The 23,478-nt window shown below is 37.8% G+C and overlaps 4 protein-coding genes and 1 non-coding gene across 6 annotated transcripts; 3 read left to right on the plus strand and 2 right to left on the minus strand.

Moving 5' to 3' along the window:
* The first annotated feature begins 1,676 nt into the window (after positions 1-1,676).
* Positions 1,677-5,536, plus strand: LOC103318552 (P-loop containing nucleoside triphosphate hydrolases superfamily protein). 2 transcript variants are annotated; one of them, XM_008219949.3, is made up of 10 exons: positions 1,677-2,483; positions 2,577-2,660; positions 2,733-2,894; positions 3,002-3,108; positions 3,212-3,396; positions 3,501-3,665; positions 3,758-3,976; positions 4,150-4,187; positions 4,483-4,610; positions 4,687-5,536. In XM_008219949.3, exons 1-10 carry the CDS (start codon positions 2,261-2,263, stop codon positions 5,290-5,292), a joined length of 1,917 nt encoding a protein of 638 aa, XP_008218171.2. In that variant the 5' UTR covers positions 1,677-2,260; the 3' UTR covers positions 5,293-5,536. The 2 variants fall into 2 exon arrangements, with proteins under 2 accessions (XP_008218171.2, XP_088905738.1); XM_089049612.1 differs by lacking the exons at positions 1,677-2,483; positions 2,577-2,660 and having other exon boundaries at positions 2,768-2,894; positions 3,036-3,108; positions 3,189-3,396.
* A 2,286-nt stretch (positions 5,537-7,822) lies between these two features.
* Positions 7,823-10,193, plus strand: LOC103318554 (S-adenosyl-L-methionine-dependent methyltransferases superfamily protein). The gene is made up of 2 exons (XM_008219950.3): positions 7,823-8,382; positions 9,231-10,193. The coding sequence occupies exons 1-2, from the start codon at positions 7,991-7,993 to the stop codon at positions 9,883-9,885; spliced, it is 1,047 nt and encodes a 348-aa protein (XP_008218172.2). The 5' UTR covers positions 7,823-7,990; the 3' UTR covers positions 9,886-10,193.
* A 253-nt stretch (positions 10,194-10,446) lies between these two features.
* LOC103318555 (uncharacterized) lies at positions 10,447-13,297 on the plus strand. The gene is made up of 5 exons (XM_008219951.2): positions 10,447-10,811; positions 11,253-11,401; positions 11,718-11,879; positions 12,620-12,735; positions 12,864-13,297. The coding sequence occupies exons 1-5, from the start codon at positions 10,568-10,570 to the stop codon at positions 12,880-12,882; spliced, it is 690 nt and encodes a 229-aa protein (XP_008218173.2). The 5' UTR covers positions 10,447-10,567; the 3' UTR covers positions 12,883-13,297.
* Positions 13,298-13,639: 342 nt separating this feature from the next.
* TRNAY-GUA (transfer RNA tyrosine (anticodon GUA)) lies at positions 13,640-13,730 on the minus strand. The gene is given in 2 exon segments: positions 13,640-13,675; positions 13,694-13,730. It is a non-coding gene; the product is annotated as a tRNA-Tyr (tRNA).
* A 3,108-nt stretch (positions 13,731-16,838) lies between these two features.
* Positions 16,839-23,462, minus strand: EDR1 (Protein kinase superfamily protein). Its single transcript, XM_008219953.3, has 13 exons — positions 22,848-23,462; positions 21,737-22,159; positions 21,061-21,164; positions 19,518-20,602; positions 19,350-19,390; positions 18,666-18,734; positions 18,438-18,538; positions 18,243-18,321; positions 18,063-18,161; positions 17,865-17,933; positions 17,671-17,720; positions 17,361-17,537; positions 16,839-17,277 (listed from the first exon to the last, which is right to left on the minus strand). Exons 1-13 carry the CDS (start codon positions 23,277-23,279, stop codon positions 17,142-17,144), a joined length of 2,865 nt encoding a protein of 954 aa, XP_008218175.2. The 5' UTR covers positions 23,280-23,462; the 3' UTR covers positions 16,839-17,141.
* Between the last annotated feature and the right edge of the window lie 16 nt (positions 23,463-23,478).

The raw sequence follows: 23,478 nt of genomic DNA on the forward strand, positions 1-23,478 counted from the left end.
TAATGTGATATGTAAAATAATAGAGTATAGTAATTAAATTTATGAATTTGTATCAAGTAAAAAAATAATTAAAATGTCACTGTAAAGAAAAATAAATTTCAATATATGAGGTGCCCTCTTTGTAAAATTTTTTTGACTCCACTATTGGTGGACATGTTAGCCACCCGTTAAGCTAACGGTCATATTGTGTGAATTCACGAATACTTATCACCCATTAAAAGTAGGCATAGTTTTGTAATTTTATATGTCTTCTTTTTCTGTTTTTTTTCTTCTCTCCTCCTCACCCGTTAAGAGTAGGGATAGTGTACGTATTCAAAATAGGTTTGGTGGGGTGGTAGGCATCGATACATGGTGGTCAAACTGGAAATTCCGATAAGACATCCAACGTGCCACATGACTTGGACCACTTTGCGGTGTTTTTTTGGGTTGCCCCCGCCAAATGTCAACTCACTGAAAGCGAATACCAAGTGCTAACGGAGATGGCAACTATTAATTATTTAAATTCCGAATAAATTATTTGTTCTTATTAATATAAAATGCATTTATTGGAAATGTTAAATAGAAGCTACTCCCTTACATAAATCATTTATATATGATATTTATTTTTGACTAAGATCACAGTATATACTTTAATAGCCTTGTAAAGTTAAATTTATTAGACTATGAATGAAGGCTTATCCTCTAACTCTTCCTACCCTAAGTTGCATGTGGATAAAAGAATTTATGACAAATAAATTTGAACTTTGATCATCTTGTATATTGAATTTGGATAATAAAATTACGTTGGTTATTAAAAAAAAACCTTCAAAATACTAGATAAAATGTATTTAAAAATGCCTAAATATACAAAAATACACTAAATCATGTGAATAATCATTCAGTATTTTTGGAAATTATATATTTTCATCTCATACAAATAACAAAAATTATATTCAAGAAATTGATTAACTAATGAATAATGCTACTCTTATGGCATTTAGCCGGTCTGATTCTATGAGGTGGACAGCACATCAATTAAAATTAATTTAATATTTTATTTTATTTTATGATTTATTGACATTTTTTGAAGTGATGTGGTATATAAATATAATAAAAGTAGCGTTACTTTTAACTAATCACCCTAAATAAATACACGCAGGATTAACAAACCAAAGTCGGATTCTATTCTCTATCAAGTAAACAATAGCCGATGAGGTTTTAGTTCAGACCCAAAGCACCAATCCAACTACATATTATATTAGCCCAAGGCCCAAATTCCGGTTTATTTGTGGGCCGAAAAAAGTGGGCTGAGTTGTAATTATTTATTAATAAAAAAATTAATTTTGAAAATAGAAATAAATGAGGATAAGCGCTAGTGGAGTGGTTAAGTTTAGTTTGGTGGGGGGTGTGCGGTGATTTACGAAAAAAAAACAAAAGTTTGGTGGGGTGTAATGCTAAATGTAATGGGTGTAAACAGTAGAAGCACTGCAAGTTTTCCCTCCGCTCCACACGCTCCTCTGTCCTGTACCCTGTCTGGAAGAAAAACTACTTTAAACAGTTCAGTTTTAGATCTTGACCACCCAAAACAAGAATATAAAAAAACATGTTTTTTTTTTCTCTCTCTTTCTTTTGGGGTGTAATTTACCTTAGTAACCCTCAAAACTGCAACAAGGACCCTCACCTGCTTGCTTGCTTGCTAATCATGGTCCTATAGAGTATTCAATCATTGAAAGTAACTTGCACCAACTGGGTTTCCATTTTTCCTCCGGGTTCTTCGAAATCTGTGCTCAGTTTTTGACTTTTCGTTCATCTCTAGCTGAATTCTGCCATTTCTATTTTACTCTGTTTTTTTAAACAGAGCAAAATTTAGTATTTTCTACTTCAAATATGATCTGAGGTTTTCTATTTGGCTGCTTTTAAATATGAGAGATTTATGACCCTCATTTACTTTGTCTGTATAACTTTTTCTTGTACTTGGAAGTGCTTTATTTATATAAACTTTCAGTTTCTTCATTATTGGGTCATTTATTGACATAGACTGGTCTACTTCTAGTACCAAACTGTAACTTTTCTACAGACAAACAATTCTTGTTGTGCTTGATTGAAGGAACTGCTTTGGTTTAGAGTAATCTAAAATTACCGAGTCTTTTTGTATATTACATATAAATATCTTGGTTTTGTGACATTTTCTTTTTATTTATGTTGAATAGTTAAATCTCTTTCTTCCTCTGCCCCAATAGTTCATCTTTCTTCAAGAGGCCAGTTATATTCTGTGAGAGAAATGCTCATTTCAACTGAAAATGAACAGATCTCACTGGTTTCAGTTAGTGCAAAAGAGTTCTTTCAAACATCTCACATGGAATCAAACTCAGATTCCATTGATGGGCTTCCCCCAGTTTCTTATTTTTCTGATTCACCTCCTCTTCCCACCATCTGTACTGATGTCAATGTCATCCCCGAGCACGAAAAGAATGAGCTTCAGCAGTCCATATCAAATCTTGAAGGTAAAGTTTTTGAGTTTCAGTTTCAAGTTAGTGATCAGGCCACTGTCTTAGTCCAAGCAGTTGATATGATCTTGGGGCCAATTGGGTTTGTAGGTGAAATCTCACAGTTGAAGCTGAGGCAGAGGTTGTGGGATGAGAAACGGAGAGAAGCTTTGAATAAGATTATAGACATCAAAGGTTGTGTGGTTAATCATAAATTTACCTGTAACGCTTTTATGTTTTATTGTATTAAGTGAAGTGAATGTTCAGGCAGCATTCGAGTGTTTTGTCGGGTCCGACCGTTTATACTGATGGACAAGAGAAGAATCAGAGAACCCATTTCAGCTGGATCGGAGAAGATTGTGGTTAAGTCAGCTGGAACAAGAAAAGGATTTGACTTTGATAAGGTTTTTCCTCAAGAAACCAGCCAAGGTTAGTGTTAAAAAAAAGATTATGCGTGTTTTACAAGTTTGATTATTTGTTAATTAATTGTTTCAGTTGTAGTAAGAGAGACTATATCATGTTTCCAAATTCTGTAGAAGATGTATTTGCTGAGGTGAAACCAATTCTCAGATCTGCACTTGATGGGCACAATGTATGTATATTTGCTCATGGTCAAACTGGCACTGGCAAGACATTTACCATGGTTAGTGATAGAAACTTAAAATTCAGCGGTTGTTGCAGTTATCTGGTTGATGTATATTTGTTTTTCAAATATGTGTGAAGGATGGATTTGAATGCATCTGCAGGATGGCACAAGTGAGCAGCCAGGAATAATTCCTCGAGCTCTCAAAGAGCTTTTCTGTCAAGCCTCTTTGGATAGCTCATCTTATATCACATTTTCAATGAGCATGTTAGAAGTTTACATGGGCAGTCTCAGAGATCTACTGTCCCCAAAACCAGCTTGTAGGCCACATGAAGCTGTAACAAGATGGTAATAAACTTTCATTTTAGTGCCCTGAGTAATTCATTAGAGGAGGCGACAATTGCAGGCCATTTATTAGACTGCTTACTTTGGTTTGGCTAACTTTACTACAGCAATCTCAACATTCAAACAGATCCAAAGGGATTAGTGGAAATCGAGGGTCTTACGGAAGTGCAAATCGTTGATTTTGCTAAAGCTAGATGGTGGTATAATAGGGGGAGGAGAGTTAGATCTACTTCTTGGACTAATGTAAATGAGGCATCTAGCCGGTCTCACTGGTGGGTTCCAGGTCTAGTTAGATTTTTCACAATTTTCCATTGGATTAATTTTGGTCGATAATTACGTTATCTTTTTAGCTTCATATATCTAGCTTAACGAGGATAACCATATTCCGGCACGGGGATGCTTCGGAAGCTAAAAGGGAAGTAGGTAAACTGTGGATGGTTGATCTTGGAGGAAGTGAACGGTTGCTTAAAACAGGAGCAACTGGACTAACACTTGATGAGGGAAGGGCCATAAATCTTTCTCTTTCAGCTTTGGGTGATGTCATTGCTGCTCTAAGACGGAAGCGAGGCCATGTGCCTTACAGGTAAGTTGGTTGTCAGCTTTAGTTGCCTTCTTCCCTTTGCCTTTTTATTTTTTCCCTTGGTGAGTGGATCTGTGCTGTTGGTTATAACCTCCTCTAAGACAGGCCTTTTGAGGTTTTTCTCTTTGCGTGCTGATTCAGCTAGAATCTGATGGACTTTAAAATTTTGGTTGCAGGAACAGCAAGCTTACGCAAATCCTGAAAGATTCCTTAGGTAGATTACCACATTCTTTGAATTTTGTTATGGATCTGAGTTTCTTTACACATACAGACAATTCAGAGTTATTTAATTTGATTAACTTAGAATTTTAATTTTGAAATCTGTATAAATGAGCTTATACTACATATGTAATATGCGGTAATGACTCCACCACAAATCATTAAGTTTGTGCCTTCAATTGCTATCGTGAGCAGGGCAGAATGATCCCATATTCGCATGATTTTCACACCCTTTTCACCATTTGGACTTGACAGTGCTTGATATTTATTTGGTAATCCAAATGCTTTAGGTGCTGGTTCGAAGGTTTTGATGCTTGTGCATGTCAGCCCATGTGAAGAAGATGTTGGGGAGACGATATGTTCTTTGAGCTTCGCTAAGAGAGCTAGAGCTATAGAGTGTAATAGGGAATTATCAGAGGTACTTGTCTGCAGTTTCTTGGTAATTGTTTGGTTCCCTTAGCTGTGAATCTTCGTAACCGTTTGCATTGTCTTAGGACTTGAAGAGTCACAGGGAGAAAAGGGTCAAGGAACTTGAAGAAGACATGAGAGAAGCTGAAGAAGAATGCCATAAACTTAAAAACCAGATACAAAAGGTCGATTTGCTGTTACGTGAAAACAGAAAGCTCTTCTCAACCACTTATGGACCTTTAGAAGATGAGAAGGCCCCCATTAGTCCCAAAGAATATCTGAAGGAAGCTGTAGAAATGCCTCGAAAGCCGGAGAAAGCAAGTAAAGGCAATGTTTCAAATTCATTGCCTCGGTTCATGACTTCCACTGCAGCCAGTCGACAAAGGCAAAGTGCTGCAGAAAGAGAAGTTGTTGGTAAAGCAAGAAGTTTAAGGTCTGTGGCCAGAAGTTCAATCCAATTCACAGCCTCACAATCCATGAGTTACTCAGATCCTCAAATCAAAGCAATCTTACAAAACTCAAACAGAAAATCACGATACGCCCAGGAAGCAGCAGATACTCTCCCTGCAGAGAGCCCGAAATGCAATGTCTCGGAATCATCCAAGACGCGAAGCAAGTTGGTCACCTCATCTGATCCAAACTTGAGAGTTACACTTGGTCGTCATAGAAGAAGGATGTCTGATCTAATCTAACTGCCTGAGTTGTGAGGAAGAATAAGATGTGGTATGGTAAGAAATAAGATGTGTGTGCGTGTTTTTGGGTTTATACTTCATAGTTAGAGTTTTGTTTTACAAGACAAGAGTGTTGTGTGATTATGTATGTTACTACTATGGTCAACTGGGGTCTGTTAATTATTTGTTTACACGATCCCTTATACAATGAATTTGGCCAGGCTTGCTGATTTATGTTCAATTAATTGTTAACAGAATTTTGTAACTTTTCGACTCATTTCATCATTTTTGGGTCATTGATTCTATTCTAATAATCTTGATCTCATTTCTATCAACTGTTTTAAAATGATTCCACCTAAGTAGCTGGTTTGGTGTATATGATAATATAACATGTTAAATTAAAGAAAATTATTAGAAGATGAGATATCGGAAAGAATTTAAATTCTTATTTCCCAATATCGTTGGTATAAATAAAATAATTGAAGAAATAACTCTAGTCAAGATTATGGCGAAAACACAAAAGCTGATAATACTACTGATGAGCTGAGTCTTGTCTAATACATTGTCATATGTGATTCATTAGTTAGCACTAAGAAAAACCACCTTATTAGAATGTGAGGTATCAGAAAGAATTTAAATTATCATTTCCTAATGTCGTTTGTATAAATAAAATAATTGAAGAAATAACATTGGGCTAACATAGTATTTAAAGCACAACGCAAAAACTCCTAAAAATAGCACGCTTTTGAAATTTAAACAATACAGCCGCTCGGCTATACTGTTAAATATAATATACGTATAGCGTGCGGCTATAATATTCAAAGATACACAAATATCTTAATAGTATAGACAAAGTATAGCCACCCCGGCTACTCTCTCTAAATATACTGGAATATTTTAATAGTATAGCCGCTCGGCTATACGCACGAATATTTCACTTTCTTTACAGACCCTACTGCAGAGAGAGAGAGAGAGCTCAATTTAAGTTGTTGATTCTTAGAAGCTTCAATCTATGGCTCTTGGGTTCTTTTACCCGCAGCTTCAGTAACCGGTCGCTGTCTAGTGGCTACTGTGAGAACTGAGAGGCCCTCCTCCATCTGCGTTCGGTCTTCTCTGGGCACTAATGTTTCTGACATGAGTGTAAATGGTAAAGTTTCCATCTATTTTAGCTTCAATTTGACAATTATCTCTGTTTTTATTGCTATTTCAGTCGCTTTTTATTTCTGGGTATTCTTTTGGTGAACTATAATGAATTTGAGGAAACTGGTACTGGAAGCACTATTAATTTAGTATTACGAGATGAATGTTTATTCTGCTGGCTCCAAAAGGGTTGTTTCCACCTCGACACTACCGAGGTCCCGAGCAAAGTGGCTATAATTGGAGCTGGGCTTGCGGGCATGTCAACAGTAGTTGAGCTTTTAGATCAAGGCCGCGAGGTTGGTCCAATTTATGTTCTAGTCCTCCGACAGCTCACAAGAAGTTTGCAGCCCAATATTATAAGGAATACACAAAAGCTATTAAAACTACTGATGAGCTGATGAGCTGAGCCTTGTCTAACACATTTCCATTTGTGATTCATTACTTAGCACTGAGAAAAACCACCTCCTTAGAATGGGAGGTATCGAAAAGAATTTAAATTCTCATTCTCTAATGTCACTTGTATAAATAAAATAATTGAAGAAATAACATTAGACTAACGTGGTATTTTAGCCCTAAACTCAAAAATAATATGACAAAATTGTCACATTAAAAAGGCAAAAATTCCTTTTAAATAACACAGCCGCATGGCTATATTGTTTAAATATGTATTTTAAAATAAAATGAAATAATATACGAATATTTAAAGTATAGCCGCACGGCTATTTGAGGTGGGCACGATCTGAATTGGATCAAGTTCATCTCAAAATCACGGCCGAACCAATTACATTATAACGGTTTGATTTTGACAAAAATTACAAAAAAAAAACCAAACCAAACCAATTTAAAATGATTTAGTTCTGCCGATTTGGGCCTAAGTCCAAATCTTTTTTCTTTTGCATTTTTTCAACATTATTAGCCCAATTGTAATCAATAAATTCACAACTTGCTACATATTTTTTTTTTTCATTTTCTAAGGTATCAAACCATCTTAAAACTCAACTTACAATAAAACTTCAAATTTCAATAAATAACTAATATAGCTACAATTCAACATTCATTTCTAGTTATTTTCTAATTAGAGGACTACAAGTGTAAAATTAAATATAAATAAATAAATATGCAGATAGACAATTCGGTTCGGTTTATAAAAGTTCAAAATTAAACTAAACTAAAAAATATACAATTCGGTTTACTTTTTAAACCATTTAACTTTTTTTTTTATTTTTTATTTTTTAATCAAAACCAAACCAAACTAATAATTACGAATTAAATCCACTAATTTAATTGATTCCGCCGGATTGATGCCCACGGCTATACTTTTTAAACATATTCCATGCGACACCGTAGCATGCATGTTACTCAAAACAACGTCAGAGAAGAGACGACACAAGTCTCCCCACCACCAATCACATGAAAGGTTGAATCCAAAAGTTAAATAAAAACTCTTCGTGCCCCGTGAAACGACATCGCAAGTGTCGGCCCCAAATCAATGTCCCAAAATTTCCAGTGTTTTCTGCAGACCTAAAATTCAGTCTTGAAGACTTGGCGTAAATTGACGACATACATACATACACATCACATGGCTCTGTGGTCGTCGTCATCATCAACATCGTCACCAAAGGGGATAGTGATAACAGTGCCAGCGCTGGTTCTGGCGGCCTCAGTGGCCGCAATCTTCTTCTTCTTCCTCTTGTCCTCTTTGTCGTTGTCGTGCTCTTGTGGTGGCCCCGACGCCGGCGGTGCTCCTGCTATTGCTACCGGCGGCGATGTAAGTGTAACACGTGCCGGCGATGGTGGTGGTACACGTGTCAGCGTGTCAGAGGGTGGAGGAGAGTCAATATGGTCGTCGAAAGAGGATGTGGAGTGGGTGAAGGGTCAGATCCGAGTGAATGGGTTGCATATGCAGGATAACGTGTTGCGTAAAGGAATTAACCCTCGTACCAGAGCTGAGCAGCTCCAAGATCTCTTACAGTCCGTACTCTCTCTCTTTGTCTATTATATTTGTATTTGTTTGTGTGATTGGAAATGGGGATTTTGGATGCGTGCAATGGGCTTGGGATTTGGGACTTCAATTGGTTTTTGTGATGGTATTGGGATTTGGTCTACAATTCTGCCTCAAAAGAGTTTAGAAAAGGGTTCATATTTTCTTGAATGTGAAAGAGGAGGGGGGTGAACATATACAAGAAAATGCATGAACTTGGGTTCTAAGTTTACTTGGATCAACTCTCTAATCTTGGGTTCAAAGTTGTCGACTTTAAGTTTTAAGTACCAGTTCGTATGCTTTATGTGCATTTGTGTCAAAGGGAGGATGTGAGAGATATGAGATTAGATCATTCAACTTCGATTTACATGGGATTACCTCAGTAAAGTTTGATTTGTGTTTAGTTCTGTGAAGGTTAATTCAAAATTGTTGGTTAAAATTTCTGTACTTTCTTTACACTATTTCTTTTAGTTGTTGAGTTTGACAAGTACCATAGTGCTCTGTTTGGTTTATGTGAACCACAGGGTTAGGTGGGAGAACAAGGAAAAGATGAAGTTTTTGATCATTTTCTAGGTTTATAGAACATGGAAGGTCTTTGAAGTGATTTTTTCTATTTCTTTTGTTTTGATAAGTGTTTCTATGTGTTATGTTTGTTATTTGGTGATTTCTTTAACTGGAGTATTCTCTTAGTTGGGAACCTTTTTCTCCTCGTGCTTTTCTGTGCAGCATGTTCACATGTTTGTTGTTAAATGATTCACTGGAAAGTTGTGCATTTCATGTTCTGTGAATTTATGGATGATTTCCTGCAAAAATTTGACCATAATTTTCTGATTTTTAGATTCAAGGGTATATCTCACTATGAAGGACCTGAATCGGAAAACCACACCACCCTCCCATGCCCTGGTGAGCTCCTTACTGAAGAGCACCACAGTAACTATGGTGAGCCTTGGGCAGGTGGGCGAGATGTTTTTGAGTTCCTCGCTCAGTCCACCCATCTGAAGCCTGACTCACATGTCCTTGAGATTGGCTGTGGTACCCTCCGAGTTGGTTTGCATTTCATTCGCTATCTTAATGCTGGACACTTCCACTGTCTTGAAAGAGATGAGCTATCACTAATGGCTGCCTTCAGATATGAGCTCCCTTCCCAAGGTCTTCTGCACAAGCGCCCTTTGATTGTGAAAGGCGACAACATGGACTTCAGCAGATTTGGTTCAGAAGTTGTCTATGACTTGATCTATGCTAGTGCAGTGTTTCTTCATATGCCTGATAAGCTTGTCTGGGTTGGATTAGAGAGATTGACAAATAAATTGAAACCTTTTGATGGGCGAATCTTCGTGTCCCATAATATTAAGTTCTGTTCGCGATTGGGAGGAGACGAATGTACAAAGCGGCTTAAGAGTTTGGGCCTGGAGTACATTGGAAAGCATACACATGATAGCTTGCTTTTTAATCACTATGAAATCTGGTTTGAGTTTAGGCGGTCCAAGGCTTAGAGTGGCAGAATTTATTCATTTTTTACTGTCTTTCGTCCTTAATTTAGATGCAGGATGTGAAGCAGTGGGTGGCTGCAGTGCTCGTGTTGTATTAGTTTGATAACTTGGCCACCGTTTCTTTGTATGTCAAGCCATTGACCTCCTATTGATGATTGTATTTCTAAGAGTGGTAGATCGGGGTTTACTTATGGATCATCAGTTTGTGCAGGAGGCTGAGCCCTGCTTTGTATTCTTGAATAGATAAAAGGGTAACTTGTAAGATTCTGACAACACATGAATTTATATAAGCGATTCATTATTTTCCATTACTTGCTAAATAGGTTGCAAGATTCGGAAGATTCTGATAACACTTGCAATGGATTAACACAGACCTTCAATTTTGTCTCACAATTTATTTCCTAGAGCACTCCGTGAAGATTACGTTTTTGGAGTTTGAATAACACTTCCAGAAGTAAAATAAATTGGCCCAAAAAAATAGCAATTAGCAATAGCAAGCCGCAAGCGTTAACAACCTGATAATACACCGGTAAAGTCTTTTAATTGGCCCGGTCCTGGTCAAACGACGACGTCAGGAGGATTTTACACTCTACTCGTCTCTGTTCCCAAAACCCCGTATCTACTAAAACCCTAAATCCTAAGAAAAGAGAAAAAACAGAGACCAAAAAGGGGAAAAATTTCCAGAATGCATCATTCTTCACGAATCCTAAGCAACACATTATGCAGGAAAAACTCAAACTTGCTGTTATCTTTCACTGGCCATTCTTACAATGACTGTCATCTTGCTCCATTATTTTGCCGCTCGATCTTCTCCACGACACACCTAGATAACTCATGGGTGAACAAGATCAAAGGGGTCTTCACCGGCAATAAGACCTCTTCAGATGATACCAAGCCCGGCTCTGGCCCTGAATCATTTACCCTGCTTCGTATGCCACTTTAGCTCCTAAACTTCGATTTTTTAATTTTTGTAATTTAAATTTTGTTATCGATTAGCTGTTTATGTGCTCGAAACTTTCAAGCTCTTGGTAAAACCCAATTGATATTTTAAAGAAGAATATGAACTTTGGCCGTTATCTCATTCAGATTTTGCATGTTTTTCCTATAACCTTAGGTGTTCTTGATGATTGGCTATTGATCTGGTTAGCCTTTTTAGACTATCGATCAAACCCATTTCATTCCGAAGCAGAACATCTGTTTTGGACTTTTTTTTCCCTTTCGGGTGTTGCTCATTTTCATGGGCCTTTTAGTTCCAGCATTTGATTTAACTTTCTTTTTTTATGTAATTAACTTTTATATAAATTTAAGAAATTGGTTGGGAGTTCATGGGTTCTAGTAACGACACTATTTATTTGTTGGATTGATTCTAGGATTTGCGGATGAGATGAAGAATGCTAGAAGAATAGGGGCATTCAAGCAATATATTGTGGGGAGAAGCAGTGAAGCTACTTTTGCCGATGCTTTTGAGAAACAGGAAGCCATAATCCGATATCTTGGAGGATTTGATTCCACTGGAGAGGTTGGTTTTCCCTTTTTAATTTTAAAAAAGGAAGCCCTAATCCGATATCTCAGAGGATTTAATCCTATCTTTATAATTCCGCTTTATTTTTCCGTACTCTTGGCCAATTTTTCAAACCCGAGGATTTGTCCTCCAAACTGCCAATACTGGCCCTACAGAAAATTGAGCTATGAAGCTGAAGGAAACTTCATAGTCCAATGGATGCAGTCCAAAGTATTTGTGATTTGGAATTTAAAAACATCTATACTAGGCGTATGCTTTTCAATTGTGTCTGGTTAAGTCTCTTGATTATGGTTTTAGGTCTTTTGATTTGTAGAATCTCAATGTCACTCAAAAACAAGAAGCAGCAAAGCATTGTAATTGTACGATTGCTGATGTTGAGAATGCACTTGCAAAGTTCACATGGGCTAGAGAAGCACAAAAGAAGATGGAAAACTTACAGAAAGAAGGGAAACCAATGCCAAAGAACATTAACGAGGTATTATTTCTCAAATTTCACTTTCTTTACGCTTTTCTGGTTAGTGAAAATTCACTGCATATGCATAAACCTTAGTGACCGTATACCACATGCAGAAATTGGATGTCCACTGTAGAATGTCTTATAGCTTCTGAAATCACTGTGTCTTTGCTTGTTTTGTTGTCTTTGGGGAGACTTTATAGTACAGCGGCGTCCGTTTGGTTGGCTAAGTGCCTGAATCTCTTGTCGGGGTCAGATTCATCTCTCTTTGCAGATGCCTACTTATTGGAAAGTTTCAAAGCCAGAGTTTAAGTGTGTGTGTGTGTGTGTGTGATTGCTTCCTTTAAGATGAACTAATACGTTAGTGGAAGCATGTGAGTTGCTTTCATTACATGAACTAAATTTGTGTTATGTCTGTTGGCTGTAAGTGTTGTAGGCACTGATGAGGAAAATGAGGGGTTTGGTGATAAAAGGGGCAATTTGTGGCATATTGGTTATGAAGACCTTGGTTTGTTTGGATACACTTTTTTCCATTAACATCCATGGAAAACAAAATTCTGATTACAGTATAGGATTGTAGGAAACCTTGCTTTTGCAACTTATCAAAAAGGAACTGTACCACAGTTTCCCTATGAGTAGTGGATAGAGCAAGTGGTAATGCCCATTATTTACAGTTAAAAAATGCAAATTTGATTTCCTGGATATTTCCATGAAATTGAAACATGGAAAACTCATATTAACTGAAAATTTCTGTTCCGCAGGTGCAAAAATTGATGGGTTCAACGCCATTTGACCTTGCCAAGTCTAATTTGGCTAAGAGTGGCCAAATAAGTAGGAATGCGCTCTGTCCATGTGGTTCCAAGAAGAGATACAAACGGTACTTTGGCCTTACATGCTTTTACCAAGACTCGGCAGAACTTAGCTTAATAATCCTTCTTATTTGATTTATATGCATGAGTTTTCAGATTGATAAGCTTATTGGTCTATGTATTATTTGTTATGAAGGTGCTGTGGAAAGGATTGAAGCGATCCAAGAATAAAATAAGAAGAAAAACTTTCACTTCAGCCCTGTACATGGAGAGATGCCCAGAGCTCGAAGAATCAATTTGCAGTTTTTGGAGCCTTTGATTTATTTTGGTTTGCTTAGCAAGTTGGCTTGCCTCTTGATGATCCTATTCTGCTTGCTCGGACCAGATTGGCTTAACATTTTGTTTAGACAATAACTTGGAATGCAACTGAGGTTGAAGAAATTTGATTAGGGAATGCATGAAAGTACAATTTTACAACTTTGATGCGATTTTCCAATCTGTTCCGTATTCAGGAGGGCAACTGAACTCTGTTTCATTGCCATGACAGTAGCTCGGCTTGTTATGTTATTATTTAAGACTTTTCAGTACACTAGTCATTATCTTGGAAATGCTATGCTCTTGGTTCTTAAATTGAATCTTTGATTTTACGTCACTTTGGTTGAAAATACAATCGTTGTGTTAAATTGAAACATCTTTATAGTTCAGCATTCAAAAAAGGCCTACTGCTTCTTCCCCCAGAAAACCTTCTTTCTATGGCAGGACGTTTAGCAGTTTCTCTTCTATGGCTTCTTCGCTTGATATCTCTGCAAAGCCACAGTAAGATCGGTTTCAGTCTTAGCTCTCAAATATAAACTTGCAGAGTTTTCAACTTCATAAAATCAATCCATACTTTTGTTAATTCCTAAGCTCAGATTTGGAAATGACAAATTCGATTCACTCACATTAAAAAAAATAAAAATAATAAAAAGGAAATCCGACCTGCCGGATTCGAACCAGCGACCTAAGGATATCTGATGGTTATACCAACTACAGTCCTCCGCTCTACCAACTGAGCTAAGGTCGGGATGGGTAACTCTTTGACATTTGTCAATTAAAAGTAAAAGCCAAAAACCAAGTGTGGACAGTCCAAATCGCCCTTCAGTTTCAAGTCAACGTTTTTGTTATTTTATTAAATTGAAAGCGTTTTGCTTTGTACTGTCTGCGTTTTGTGATTAAAAAGAGAGATTTATTCCCTTTGCACGTTCCCTCAGCACCCCTTGTCAATTCCAGTCTCAAGTTTTAGTTTTAGTTTAATAGTTAGTCCATCTGGTTAAAATAATTAACTGATGAATATTTCCTAATATTTCCAATGTCAATGTCTCACAAAATATGACATTTTTATTTTATTTTCTTTGTCTCCAATCAATTTTAATTTATCCCTAATGATGACCTCACAAGTGACATGTCACCTCAAAGTTATGTTAATTATCTCCCAAGTTGCCATTGGTATGTCAATTTATTAGGATAGGAAGGCTTTGTAGATAGAAAAACCTGGACACACATGACATTGACATTGATTAAGTCCGTTGGTCACCGTATTGAACTTGCCTCAAATTCGAATCTCCTCCCTTATATATATTACACTAAGAAAAACTTGATAAGACCACCGTATGTTAAAACACTCAATTCCAAAGTTTTTCATCATTAAAAATATTGTATATACATATCCAATCCAACAAGCTCAGTGCCATATGACAATGCATTCTACATTATTGCCTGCCACCATGGTCCATGACCTAGGTGTTATTGTTGCTCATAACAGTTAGTGTTTACCATTTCTATTAGCACTGGCGAGTAATACTCTAGTTGTTCGTCATGGAGACCAACTTGTCAAAAACGATCACTCTCCGTCCATTCAGGCTATCAGACGCTGATGATCTCATCACATACGGGGCAATGAGCAAGTGACGCGTGTCCTCCGGGGCTGGAAAACGTTGACAACCAGAGATGAGGCGTTGACTTTCATAAAGGATGTTTGCATCCCCCACCCTTGGCGCCGGTCAATATGCATCGATGACCGTTCTATCGGGTTCGTGAGCATGTATCCAGGATCAGACAATGATAGGTACAGGGCAGACATGGGGTATGCTATAGCTGCAAAGTATTGGAGCCAAGGCATAACCACCAAGGCAGTTAAGATGGCCCTGTCTCAAGTTTTCAAAGACTACCCTGATTTGTTGAGGCTGCTGTCTTTTGTGGATGTAGAGAATAAGGCCTCTCAGAGGGTTTTAGAGAAAGCTGGGTTTCAGAGAGAGGGTGTGTTGAGGAAATATCTTTATTTTAAGGGAAGTATAAAGGATATGATTGCCTATAGTTTTCTCTCAACAGATTAGATTAATTAGCCTAATGATCCCAGAGCCAATGCAACGGAATAATTGGCCTTGTATGCTAAATGCCTCTACACTCTACATTTACAATAATGTCCTTTTCAAAAATATGTTTGTTATGATTTGCCCTTTTTTCTCCAATCGACTTTGGTTGTCCCTAAAGCCAACCTTGTAAGTTGCATCTCACCTCAAAATGCTGTTTAATGTATCTGTAGACTGTAGTGGTTTGTAGCAACTAAAGCACTTTCTTTATTGTACCAGTGATAATCTATTTTAAACAAATCCAAACAACGGAGAAGGAGATTCGAAATTATGTGCATAATGAGGAGTACATCTGCTCTAGCCAACTTGGTTAAGCCCATGTTTGCAGCAACTAAAGTACTTAATTAGAAAAACTTGGCAAGACAAGAAGATACGTTCATATTCCAAAGCCTTTCATGATTTTAGATAAAATATATTTATAGGCGCTCATAACTCATAGGAGTTGGTGTTTGCCATAGTCATTAGCATATTTTTCATGGAGACCAATTTGTCAAAAATGATCACTCTCCGTCCATTCAGGCTATCTGAGTTGATGATCTCATGTCATACGCAGGCGATGATCAAGTGACTCGGTCCCTCCGGTGGAAGACTTTGACAACCAGAGATGAGGCTTTGACTTTCATCAAGGATGTTTGTATCCCCCACCCTTGGCGCCGGGCGATATGCATCGATGACCGTTCGATCGGGTTTGTAACCATTTTTCCAGGATCAGGTGATGACAGGTACAAGGCAGACTTGGGATATGCAATAGCTGCAAAGTACTGGGGGCAAGGGATTACCACCAAAGCAGTTAAGATTGCGGTGTCTCAAGTTTTCAATGACTTCCCTATTTTGGTGAGGTTGCAGGCTTTTGCTGATGTAGAGAACAAGGCCTCTCAGAGGGTTTTAGAGAAATCTGGGTTCCAAAGGGAGGGTGTGTTGAGGAAATATGGATATCTTAAGGGAAATCTTAAGGATTTGGTTGTTTACAGTTTTCTATCAACAGAAGTTGCAGTGTTATAATTTGCATGTATGTTATATAGTTAATTTTGTTTATTTTCTCCTTAATGTAAGCTCATGAGTGGTATTGTTTTCATGTGAAAACTTATTTTCTCACGGCTCCAAGCAATATGCGATATTTACCCTCTTATGCTAGATACCATATTATTTCCAAGAGGATTGATAATTGAAGCGAGAAAAAAAAAAAGTTGTACGTAGTCCAAGAAACTAGCCAGTATAATTCAAAATTGTGGTCTCTATGAACTTTTTGAAATTCGTTCAAATGTGAGCAATGGAGAGCAAGTTGAAGCCTCTACTACTACAGGTCTGTCTCCGGCCCTTCGAAATCTCGACGTTGATCATTTTATTGCATGGGAAAAAGGGGATGATAATGCGACTTGACATTAATTGTAGATGGAATACTTATGCCAAGCCAACAGAGACGATGCTGTGGAGTTCATTGGGGAAGTGATTGCATCTCACCCTTGGTATAGAGCCATTCGCATTAACGAACGTCGGATTGGATCAATGCCTGGAACGTCGGATTGGATCAATGCCTGGAACTGGGAAAGATGAACGGCGGTGGGGAGGAAATTGAGTATGCTTGGCGCCGGTAACAGCGGCTGTGAAGTTGGCCGTGTCATGTGTGTTTAAGGAGCTGAAATATTTGGATAGGGAAGAAGTCGGCCTTGGCAGAAAATAAAGCTTCAGAGGTTATTAGAAACGGCTAGATTTATTAAAGAGGGTTTCTAAATAAAATATTTCTATGTAACCCAGAAAATAGATAAGAATAACACAAAGTTTTGTATTAATTTATCTGGATGGCTGGAGGTATTATTAACACATAAATTACAAATCCAGTTTTCTTTGAGAACTTTACTATGAATTCTGTACAAAAAGGACCCTGCTGCAATCTTTGGGCAACAGTAGCTGGGCATGCATTAAATAATACAATTGAGGTACATGCTTTTTTTCTCTCTCTCCATCCTCACTCTTTCTGATTTTTCGTTTGAGAGTTTTTTATCCTATCCTAACTCAAAAGCACAGAACCGGAATGTCTTCTTATTCACAGTTGGGAGAGAGGCTTTTCAAGGTGTGGAATTTACTGAGATTTCTTGCCGTAAATGTGAGCTTGGGTGGTCAAGATTCGATGGAATGACGAGCCGCTGCAAAGGCTTGAGAGCTACCGTGAGCTCTGAAAACGAGGGACGCAAGTTTGGATCGCTAACCGGAAAGAAAGAACAACCGATTAAACTGGATTCAACAAGTAAAAAATATGTATGTGTTTTAAACTTTCTGCAACTTACGTCTGCCAACATTCCAATATTATCCTTGCAACAAGGGGATCCAGTTCCTTAGGTATCTCAAGGCGACGATTCTGAAAACCAACTGCACCTACAACTTGCATCGGGTTCATCCCACTCCAAGGCAATTTTAGAGTAGCAAGCTCCCACAAAATGACTCCAAAGCTATATACATCACACCTATATATTTAACACAAGATTTCAGAGAATCTTTAATCTGTATATTTTCTCCACACTAATACAGTTGGAACAAGCCATCGATCAAAGCTGAAAGAAGAGAAACAGAAATATAATAACAAGAATTACTACTCACTTTTCATTTGAGTTTTCATTGCGGAGAACTTCCGGTGCCATCCACTCAGGCTAGCTCATCGATGGAAACAATCAGGCAAATGAAGAAAAGGTGACAGAGTTAGATTAAGAATTGTGGTCATATTTCTCATTGCCAACAGAAAACCAATTTATTAAATAAATAAAAAATAATCAATAATAATCCCAGATTCTCACCGTTCCAGCAGTTGATTTGGATGACAAGAAAGTATTATGCTTCAAGCGTGACAATCCAAAATCACCGACCTGTATAATTGAGATCCAGTTTTGTAAAAAGTATAATGCATATCTCAAAGAACTACTAATTAGATGGCCAAGGCATCTCATTATCCACAAGAAAGAAGAGAAACAACACTAAAAAAAGGAATGTGATACCTTCACATTCCAGTTCTTATCAACCAACAGATTTGGAGATTTCAAATCCCGGTGAACAATTGTGGGTGTGCTGGCATGCAAGCAATTCATACCCCTTGCCTGCAAAATAAAAAGAGAGCTTAAAGTGGATATTGATGTATCATGCTGGTTCCAGAGAACACAGGGAAGATCATCTCATACCACATCAAGAGCCATCTTTATTCTACGTTTCTCATCAATTTGGCAATGAGGGCGATGGATAATCCGATATAGGCTTCCCCTGGGGAAATAAAGTATGAGTGGACCAGTTACAACAGAGAGATGAAAAATAGAATATGTATACATGTTCCAGTCAATATATAATCTTTTCACAATGATCAATGTGCAGAATTATACCTTGGAAGGAACTCTGTAATGATAGAGAGGTTAGGAGGACGTGTAACAGCACCCATAAAAAGCACAACGTTTGGATGACGCAGTTTACGCATTATTCGCACCTTACATTGCAAAACAAAGATCACAATAATTATCATCAGGTTGTAATTTATTTTCCTTTTCCCCTTTTCCTCGAAGTCTTGGAAGCTTAAAAGTGCAGCATATGCACATAAGGGACTAGAAATTTACTTCTCTTTTGAACTCAGCCAAAGCAGCACCTGAGAAATCCTGGTCTAGGAACTTCTTCACAGCAACTTCCTGTAACTCAACAACAATTCACCAGCCAAAATTAAAGTCCCCAGTTGAATTTAATTCCCATGAAATTAAAGTTAAAAACACTTTCAAGCCTCTGGCAATGAATTAAGTACATGCATAGTTCCAGGCAGTAGTGACAAAGCAGAATCCACCACGAAATAATGACAGTAGAGACACAGTTATAAATTACAAATCTTAGCTAACTTTAAAGAACACTAAAATTGTTTTGAATATAGGAAATCTTCAATTAAAATCCCTAACCATATACTATGAATATAAACCTGCTTTGCAGTAAACAAAAAAGCAACTTCTATAGTGCCATCAGTGCATTGACAATGATAGGCAACCCCTTTAAAATCCCCCATACACCTAATGGTGCTAATTTGCATGTCATTTATCAATTACTTGTGAATCACATATACTGATTTAATAAGTAAGTTCTATCGCTATAAACAATTTAGCAGTGCTAGTCAATGAAGATGATCAGGAAAAAAATTGAAAAGAGAGGGCACTAGATTCAAAATCCATAAGGAGAATAATAATAAAAGATCAAATAAACATAACAGTTTTTGCCGCATATCAGATAAGAAAGAGCATAGTCGCTTATATAAAACTCACCGTGCCATTCCAATCAGCATGGTATACCTCTCCATATGAACCTAGTCAAGACAACAAGAAAAAAAAATTAGTCAGCTCCCCAGGAAAAATAAGTTTATAGCTGTGTGAGGATTAACACTGGCAGTTTTCCAGACAATATAGGCAACTTTGACCAGGTATGGACATTACCTAGTCCAATCCTTTCTCCAATAACCAGATCTTCCCACGGAATTTCACTTTCACCTACATCAACATCATCAAATACTTGATCAACCCTGCTCGAAATGGAATCAAAAGATGAGCTAGAACTTTCTGGATCCTTCAGTTTCAGATTGGTCTCCATAAATCTGTCATGTGTGAACTTTCTAGGATCATGGAAGCCAATTTCATTGTTCTGATGTTCATTAACATCTATTGCGCCATTCTGTAAATAACCTTTAGCCCTGGGTTGTTCCCCCCTATAATTTTTGGCATCGCCATCTCTATCTGACATATTTGAATGAGCAGTTGATTTGAAACCACCAGGATTGATCTGTTCAGATACAGTAGAGCTGGTGGAAGCTGCAGATGATGGATTATACCCATTAGGTTCGCGATTAACTCTTGGGAAGATACCATCCATGTAATTATCATTCTCCTTTCTTTTAGGGACTTCATTGAAAGCATATTTATTTTTCCACATTAATGATGCAGGAGGTCGACCAGAGGCAACATTATTTCTCTGTCTCTGAAGCTCTTCAACTTTGTTCTCCACAGGTTTGTTATACATAGAAGCTTTCCCAGGTCCTTTGATTTGGAATGGGTTAAGATCGGCAAAAAGGTTCTTTGAGTCCTCCGAGTTGTTTTGAGTATATGGAACTACATTTACATTCATCCTTGTCACACCTTCAACTGCATGTGCCCCACGACTCCCTCTGTAATTTTCGAAGGCTGATGAGGGAAGATGATCTAACTGAGTCCCTCTATTGGGTATTCTAGAAGAACCAACTCCAGTGTCACTACTTGCACCCGGGAATGTAGGCAATGATTCTATATTCTCTGAAATTGGTCTTCTCTCCAACGCTAAACTGCTTTCAGCTGCAGAGTTTTGGCTGCTACCCTCTCCATGCAATGGCTTTGGTCCTGAGTACGCAACTTCTGTATCGATATAAGAATGGACAGTAGGATTTTTGCTTAAGTTTGGATGGTATGGCTGAAAGGCAGTGTCCTTTGCACTTGGAATATCAGTTGGTACGAGCGTTCCAGGATCAGCCATGAGATCAACCAGAAACTCCCTGAAGACAAACTATAAATTAAAACCATGTAGAAGGGTAAACAGATCAATTTGGGAACTGTTGGAGACTTCATGCATTATTACATCTGCATACATACATTTCAAGGAGACTGCCGCTGAACTTAAAAGACAAAAGAAATCTAATACTATAGAAACACAATCAAAATTAATAGCAAGAGGACACAATATCTTATGTCAATGCACATTATGAAGCTATTGTGATGGCTTGAAGTTAGCTTTAATCAGTCAAAACTGATAAAGTTTTGGAGATTGGTAGAGATTTTGGAATAAAATTGAATTCACAGTACAAATTTTAGAGCAACCTTGGCATAAAGCTTTGTGGACTCTAAAAAAATGTGCACACGCCAAAATAATAAAAGTGAAAACACAAGACATCATACAAAAATGTATCAACAATTTAACCACAAAACCTGGAAGAAAAAAAGCATAAACCACAACCTGTCATCCTCCAACTTTATTACATTAACAGCACCATCCTCAACACCAGTGTAATGAATACCCTTAAGCAGTCTGCAGGGCATCTTGATATTGTCAGCTAATACCTACATCCGAAGAAACAGATTAAATATACAAGATTATGTAGCCCCAACTTCATTTACTAGAACTTTGTAAATGGTAAGATCACTAACTAACCCTCATAAGGTTCCTCCTTGCATTTAACTACAAAATATAACTACTCAGCGGGATATGTGAGAGAAGTTGGTTACATACATCCCAAGTGACAAGTCAAATTACAGAATTCAAAGAACTATACCAATCTATAGTTCCATATTTCCATATATATATATATATATATGCTCCTGTTTGTGAATTCACTGATTAATTTGCCAATTATTAGATATCTGACAAAACATTGTTTTCTAAATCTATCTCTCTGCGTAGAGAATGACCACACACACACACACACACACACACACAAAAGTTTAAATTCTATCATGAAGACATATATGTTTAAATTCTATCATGAAAAAGAAATGAAACGGTTGTACAATACAGTAGCATAGCACATATCAAAATGGCCTAAATTTTCAGTATAAGGGGCAGCCAAAAGAAACCAAGAAAGACAAAAAAGTATTGCCTAAGAAGATTAATAAATGATAATCCAACACCTAACCTTGAAAAGCAAAGCACGATGTCGGGAGAGGCCAATGGTTATGGACCCAATAGGCAATACACTTGTTTGCTGAGATGTCCTCAACTCTCTGCTTCTTTCCATCCACCTCGCTAACATGATATTAGCATCCTTTACAGGCCCACCCATGTGTCCACTAACGAGTTCAGCAAGCCTCTGTACCAAAACACTAACGTTGGTGACAGGACAGTCTAATGCAATACACTGTGCAATTTGCACCAACTCTCCCAAGGCAGGATCAACTGTTCGGTTTACTAATGAAACTTCAAATCCAGAACTCCCAAGGTTTGTTTCGAGATTTGTAAGAGAAGGCATTTTTCCTTGAATTGCTGAATCTGTGGAAAGTCCATATACATCATAAAATCCATCAACCACTTTCTCCTCATAGTCCAGCACATTACACTCCTGGTGATGAACAAGAGAATTCAATCCAAATCAAGACAAATGAAGAAGTAAAAAAAAGGTTTCTTGATAGTAGCACATACAAGCAAAACATAAAAATTAAATAAAGTACGGTATCCGTTCTAAAAAGATGGTTAAATGTTACTAAAAATTTCCCTGATCGACAAAATCAACTCCTGATCAATTAATGGCAGATTTTCCTATTTTACTCAATAAAACTTTTAGAATATCGATGAAATCCTTAGTGTTGAGCACCTTAACATATCATGGCATTGTCAGAAGGCTCTCATTAATACTCTTTCCTAAATAAAATTCGAACATTTATAACCCAAGACTCAAGACGAGAGTGAAAAAAGCTGAGCTCCACCGATTTCAGCAGTAAGCTGATCATTCCAAAATAAAACTCATCAAAAGAAAATCCAGTCTATTAAAACACCAGGAATTACAGAACATGCTCGAATTCACTACTGAGCTACTAGCAGGATTCTTATACTTCAACGAACCAGATACTTGCTTAACATAACAGTGAATTGAGCAAGCTCCAAACAGTCAACCGTACGACAATAGTCAAACTCAATTAACAGTAAAATTTGCTTGCCCTGATAGCCAATAATCCCAAATTAAACGCAAATTCTACATAATTGATCAGAACTTACTGAATTAGAACTAAAAAATATTTCACCAAACTAACCCAATAGTGCCTCGACAAGGTCTCGGCAGCTACCGCGTCAACCTTATCTCTCGACGAATCGATCTGATGGCCGCCCAAGCTCAGCAGCGTCGCTGCACGGATCTGATCCTTCTCCGGATCATCGCGAAAGTCCGAATTGGAGGCGCTGATCGCTAGGGCGAGCTGGACCTGAAAATCCTCCTCCGACATCATATAGTCTGGCCGATTCACAGTCGTCGTCGAGTCCACAGTGGCAGCTCCGGGAGTTTGTACGGTGCTCGCCGGCGTCGGCGAAGACGATGGAGGACTCCCCGAAGGGTTTCCAGATGTCTGACCGGAAACTGTACGGTGATCTGTCGCGCATGATGGCGACGCTACGGAGGTCGAGGGCTCGTTCGATCGGCTGGGGTCGTGGTTGCTTCCTATGTGAAGCTTCTTAAAAATGTGCTTCATCTCTCTCCGCCTCTCTTCTCTCTACTTTGTCAGTCAGCAGCGGTAAGGTTATGAGGTTATTTTTATTTTTTGCTGTCTATCTCTCTGTCTCTGTCTCTGTTTTCTTTCACTTTCCCTCACTTTCTCTCTCAATTTTTCTGTTTGGTTGGTTTGGTCTTTGAGGTCAGAGGAGGGCGTTCTCGGAGGGAAAACTAAAGGC

This window comes from Prunus mume, linkage group LG1 (assembly GCF_029339155.1).
Source record: "Prunus mume cultivar Tortuosa linkage group LG1, ASM2933915v1, whole genome shotgun sequence".
Taxonomy (NCBI): Eukaryota; Viridiplantae; Streptophyta; class Magnoliopsida; order Rosales; family Rosaceae; genus Prunus; species Prunus mume.